General features: G+C 48.4%; 1 protein-coding gene across 4 annotated transcripts in view; it reads left to right on the top strand.

The window, feature by feature from the left end:
• Positions 1–236: 236 nt before the first annotated feature.
• The window catches only part of sntb1 (syntrophin, basic 1), a 29,694-nt gene continuing 23,930 nt past the window's right edge, over positions 237–6,000 (top strand). Inside the window, exon 1 of one of the 4 annotated variants that reach the window (XM_061775667.1) lies at positions 237–1,110. In XM_061775667.1, coding sequence (XP_061631651.1) covers positions 651–1,110 — 460 coding nt within the window. In that variant the 5' untranslated portion in view covers positions 237–650. The remainder of the gene's footprint in view (positions 1,111–6,000) is intronic. The other 3 variants (XM_061775666.1, XM_061775668.1, XM_061775665.1) reach the window with 3 other exon arrangements.

Below are 6,000 nucleotides of genomic sequence, written 5' to 3'. Positions count from 1 at the left end.
GTCTTCAAACTGCATTTTGGTTACCTTGTCGGAAACGCGATCGTTCCGTCACACCATTAGGCGTCATCGCAACGTCACTCATTCAAAAGCAAGAAAAGAAAAAGAAAACCAAAAAGAGCAACAGTTGTTCGGTGACAACGTGTTGATGATGATGAGGATGATGACGAGAATCGCTTTCTTGCTTTCCTTTTCTCCTGTGAGACGTGAAAAAAAAAAAAAGAACGAAAGAAACTGGAAGGGTCGCATTCCTGGAGGCGCGCAACCGACCCCACGCCTCCGTGCGTGCACGCGCCCACGCGCGCGCCCACCGCACAGCCAACGATCGTCGACTCGGCTTGTTTCTTCATCGCACTTTCGGACAAGTTGCGGACGGAAGAGTGAAAATGCTGTTGAGTGAAAATATGTTCACAACTGAAGAAGGCAGCCGAGGGTGCTAAGCGCGACGCTCATTTGGGTGCTTGGCGTTTTGGATTTGTTTTGGACGGAGCGCGTGTGTGTTTGAGATCGCCGTCTGACAGCGGGGATCGAACTGCACCCGACAGGCGCGCGACGCACGCGGAGAACCTGTGGCTGCGCGCGGGGGGGGGGGGGGGTTCAAAGTCTGGGAGCTCGGGTGCGAGAGGGACGCTCGCCGAAGACATGCTGGAGCCATGGCCGCGCAGGAAAGTGGCTTGGCGGAGGTTCTGGTGCGGGCTGGCTGGCACAAAGTTTGGCTGCGCTTAAGCGAGGACGCGCTGACGCTGAGCTGCGACGAGGGCGACGGGCGCGGCGACTCCTCCAACGGGCTCGTCGCCAACGGATCGCACCTCGACAACAACAACTCCAACAACCGGCCCCGAGCGGTGCCGGAGACCATCGCCAACGGGAAGCGATGCGTCAAGGTGACCAAGCAGGACGCCGGCGGACTGGGCATCAGCATTAAAGGCGGCAGGGAGAATAAGATGCCCATCCTGGTCAGCAAAATCTTCCAGGGGCTGGCCGCGGACCGGACGCAGGCTCTGTACGTCGGGGACGCCATCCTGGCCGTCGACGGGCTCAACCTGAGGGACGCGAGCCACGACGAGGCGGTGCGGGCGCTCAAGCGGGCGGGCAAGGACGTGACGCTGGAAGGTAGGCGCTCGAAGAGCACGGGGCTCGTTTCATTACTGCCGTTTGGACGCTCCTACTATTCCATTTTATTCCGCGAGGTCTTCCGGTGAATATTGTCAGAAGCGCTCAGAAACATTTTCAACCTCAAATCCAATATTTCTTCCATGAAATTGTCGGAAGTTATTCCCATTTTTCTCAATTCCGTAGCATTTTTGACTTGGCCGCATTTCTTCACCGTTGCCGGATTATTTGTCCAATCAGGTTTCAGCCTCGACGTGTTACCGCGTCAGTCTAATCTGCCGGCGCGGGCCCTTCGCAATCAGTCGCGCCGGCCGGCGTAACGTAAATTTCTTCGACCGATCCGATTTCGAATCCGTCCTCGCGGGGCCGGTGACGTCGGCGTTTTTCAAGCCTACGATTGGCCGGGCGGAGAAAAACGGGTTGCGGCCGACTTCGCCAAGCAAAACACGTCCGTGCCGATCGGTACGCGTTAAAACAGGAGTTCAGAACCTGCCCAGCAGCTTCTCCTTCGATTGCAAAAGGGAATCCAGTTCATTTCACCCAGGAGAGCAAAGTTAGCGCATCAGCCTCTTCTGCACGGATTCGGACACGGACTGTTTTTCACTTGGTTCTGTTCACGTTTTCTTTTTTGTGACAAAGCATTCTTCTGTTCAAACCGATCGCGTTCCTCATGTCACACACAGAATTTGACCTCAAAAGTACGCCGGCGAGAGTTCTCACTCAGAGGTTTGGCCGAAAGCTCGCGAGGCCCGCAATTGCGCACACGCGGCACTCGAAGTCGAAAAGCGACCGCGCGTAGGCCGGCAAAAAACAGAGAAGAAGAGTTCTTCTGACCACGGCAGCGGATTGTTCTTCTGCTTCTACCAGACGTTCACAGGTGATCAGTTGCAACCATGTTTGTAAATCAATATTCAGGGAGTTTAGCCATTTCTTTCTTTATTTATTTATTTTTCCTCGAGCGCCATCGTACTACAAATGGCCCCAAAACACATTTACAATCCTGCGACGCGCCCGTTGAACAGTATATGCGTTACATTTGCAATTCCAGATGCGGACGCTTATGCAAATCCAAAACAGTACTTGAGAATTTCTACGTGCCGGTTAATTGCATTCACTTTGCTTCCCGGGAAGCATAAAAAAAAAAAAAAAAACAGCAGGGATCCCAAGCGCTGAAGTCCATGGATCAAATCTTCTGTTGCATGCAATTTATTTGCCACAGTGACAATGGAGTCAGGATGTGAAAATTGCTTGCTGGTTTCGACAAACCTGACCTTTCTTCAAAACTTTTTTTCCCTCACTCGTTTTCAAAGCGACTGGCCAAACATTTCAATCCAGATGCAATTGAACAACTTCATAGCAAAGTTTGCGATCATCGTACCTTCAAGTTTTTGAAATGCGTCCCAGAATTTGAGGTTTAACCAAAAATTATCCGGACGAATACGCCTCGAAAGTCAAACCAAACCCTGAGTTAACAACAACATCATGTTTATCATCTACAGAATTAACTCCACTCCGTCATAGAAGCGTAGCTGTAAGGCTCAAGAGGAAATAAAAATACAATTCAACATCAACTGCCCTGACAAATTCAAAATTGGTGCCGGCAAACGGTGGAATGAGACTTTGTCTCTCCTACCAATTCACCATTTAAAAAAAAAAAATATATATATATATTTTTTTTTTGACGTTGGCTGGCAAATTTGTCTATTCAAACACTCACTAAGCACCGTAACGAAACAAGGCGTCCAGCATGGCGACTGCGGCCGTGTCCAGAGGTGCGTGACGTCAAAGGAAAACTATTTATTAATTGACTTTGGAGGTAAATTTGAGCACAAAAAAAGTGTTCCACTTCTAGGAATGCTCTTATGTAACCAGTCCTCGCATTCATGTTCAGCACTCCTTTCCCCCCCCCCCCCCCCCCCCCCTATCTATGCAAGGCGCAAAATTCGGCGCGTTTCCTGCTGTCTCACTCGTTCATGCACCCACACATTTACCGACATCAACAGTTGCTTTTAGAAGATGGAAATTGGTCAGATAGTCGATTACTGTGAAGGCTGAACATCATTTTGCACACACACGCTCACAGACGCAGGGAAATGTATCATGTGAGTGCACTCTTCTCACTTTATTCCTGTCCCGGTGAGGACTCTCGAACGCCGAGTGTCTATCTCACTCACTCATACACACAGTGATGATCGTTCTCAGGGGAGCGAGGGGGCTACACCGCAGAAGGGAAAAGCACAGTTGATAAGAAAAATAGGCAGAGCGAGCCGAGCGGGGGGACCCGGGCGAGAGCGTGGTCTCAGTTTTTAACAAAAAAGGCCTACTCAAATGAATTTCACGTCACTATTTTCACTCGTTATTGTCAAAAAATAAACATCCAGACTTTGAATCTTGAGGCGATATAATACCGCACGGTGAGGAAGAAGTGTTATGACCCTTCTGATAGTTCAAATGTCCAAGAGGTTGAATAGATTTGTTATCAAGCTGTGAAGCGCAAAATACGACAACGGAGACCCCAGACTGTTGAGCAACTCAAATTGCGCACCAAGCACGAATGGGAAAGAATTCCACGTACAAAGCTTCAATAATTTGCGTCCCAATAATTTAACAGTAGTAAACATGCCCCTGTGCCAGCTTTTTGGAACGTGTCAAAATGAGAGGAGAAAAAAAAAAAAGGTTTATCAGTTTGAACATTTACATTTCTGGTCCTAGTGTACTCAATTGAATATAGGTTGAAAAGGATTGGCAGATCATTGTATTCTGATTTTAGTTGCATTTTACACAACCCAACTTAATCGAAATTGGGGTTTGTAGCACTTCACTGGTAGTACTAGTCACACACGGATGTCAACTAGTGCACAGTTTTGCCTTTCAAGTAACATTAAGTTGTCCTACTGTTATGCTAAAGTTGTTCTAGTGGGCAGAAATGTCACACAGTATTGGATTTTGTTTTTTTACTAGTTTTTTTTCTCTCCCTAAGATGACATCATGCATGAAGGTGATTCAAACTTCTTTTTTTTTTTTTTTTTTTTTTTTCACTTTCCAGCTGCATGTTTCTCATAACATTGGACGCTCTTCTGTCTTCTGCACACGAACGCGGACTAAAAAAAGAACAAAGTCCAAAAAAAAACCATGTGCCCTACTTGAGCTGGAAGCAAATGAGTCAGTGGCCTGCGAGCGTTTCATGGGGGCCCCCAACAACCGTTGACGGCGAAAGTGGTGGTGTGTGTGCGCATCATTGTGTTCAGTCACGGCCAGTGTTGTCTAGACTGATGCTTCAGTCAAGGGTGTGTGTGTGTGTGTGTGTGTGTGTGCACGCGTGTTTGTGTGTGCGAGAACGTCAGTCGAGAAGCTATCATCTGTTCAGACACTCGACTCATGGTGGATGATGACGATGACGATATTAATGACAATAGCATTGTTGTGCAGAAGATACTCAATTCCTCTGCTTTGTGTATGCTTACAAAACCAAAACAAATGCAGAAACGCTTCGTCCAAGCTCCGTGAAAGGAGGATAAAAACTCCTGTTGCCTCCAGGTGTAATTATTGTAACCTTTGCCGTTTGACCCACCCACCCATCCCTCCCTCCATCCATCCATCCATTTTCTACCGCTTATCCGAGGTCAGGTCGCGGGTGGCAGTAGCTTTAGCAGGGACGCCCAGACTTCCCTCTCCCCAGCCACTTCCTCCAGCTCTTCCGGGGGGGGGGGGGGGGGGGGGGGGGGGGGGGAATCCCGAGGCGTTCCCAGGCCAGCCGAGAGACGTAGACGTGTCCTGGGTCATCCCCGGGGTCTCCTACCGGTGGGACGTGCCCGTTTGACCCAACAAAACTTGAAGAGTCTTTCTTATCCGATGGGCTATTCTTCAGTGAATACTTGAAGGGTCAAATTGAAGCTAAATCCAGTCGACTGGCAATAACAGCTCTGACACATCAAGTCCGCTGGCCTCTTTTTTAACGTGTTGATGTTCGCTGGTCAGCGGCTCACTGGGGGAACGCGCGGTGAGTTAGGTTGTTGCCGATGGAAATACAATTCCAAATGGACGTGGACTCAACTCAGCTTTCTGACGACTTGGGAGTCTTGAGACACATTTAGTTACTGATTCCTAAATCATCCGTTAGTTTTCACAGAATTTTCCCAACAATTTGCGATTGGCTTGCTGTCCCCGCCTCTTGCCTGGGATCGGCTCTACACGCAAACCTTTTAGTAAATAAGGCCGTGAAAGACCAATATGAGCACGACATTGATGGCCATGATGAGTGCTTGCAAACCTCCGCTCACACCAACCTCAACTTGTACACAGACAGCAGCATTCAAAATTGGGACCCGCAGTGTAAATTTACATAAATGCTGATAAGCAAATCTCCTTCAGAACGATAATTATGTAAAGTTGCGTTGATCCCTGACCTCATCCCCATCAAACATTTCGAACCTTTGAACGAGAACAGAGATTGCTCTCCGATTGCACAAATGTTCTTCTGGATGAGTGCACGTTTAAAAAAAACAAATCCACACAAATAGATTTTTCCCAGAAGAGTGAAAGGGGAGTCTGTGGCTGGACTTTCGTTACTTGAGAGTTTTATTCCTTTCGCTTCTTCTTCAGGCCAAGACAAAGTGGTTGATGGAAGTAGACGCAGTTAAGCTTTGCCACTTTGCAATGTAAGCACCTTCGTGTTTCAGGGAGGATGACGCTTCCCAAAGACTTCTTTGGTCTTTGTTTTCTGAGCCGAGGAATGTTTTCACATGCCGACGTTTCCGTCAGTCTGCGTGCGTTGTTTGAATGACTTTAGAGGTTCAGTGGCAGCTGTTCCAGTTGGCCTCCTCGGGGAGATCCACTTGGAAGCGCTTCGTTTGTGTGTCATTCTCCGAAGGGAAAAAGATGCTTGGGGAT

The sequence above is a fragment of the Phyllopteryx taeniolatus genome, chromosome 6 (genome assembly GCF_024500385.1).
Source record: "Phyllopteryx taeniolatus isolate TA_2022b chromosome 6, UOR_Ptae_1.2, whole genome shotgun sequence".
NCBI classification, from domain to species: domain Eukaryota; kingdom Metazoa; phylum Chordata; class Actinopteri; order Syngnathiformes; family Syngnathidae; genus Phyllopteryx; species Phyllopteryx taeniolatus.
The sequence above is the reverse complement of the archived record's forward strand: the minus strand, read 5'-3'. Positions and strand labels throughout refer to the sequence as shown.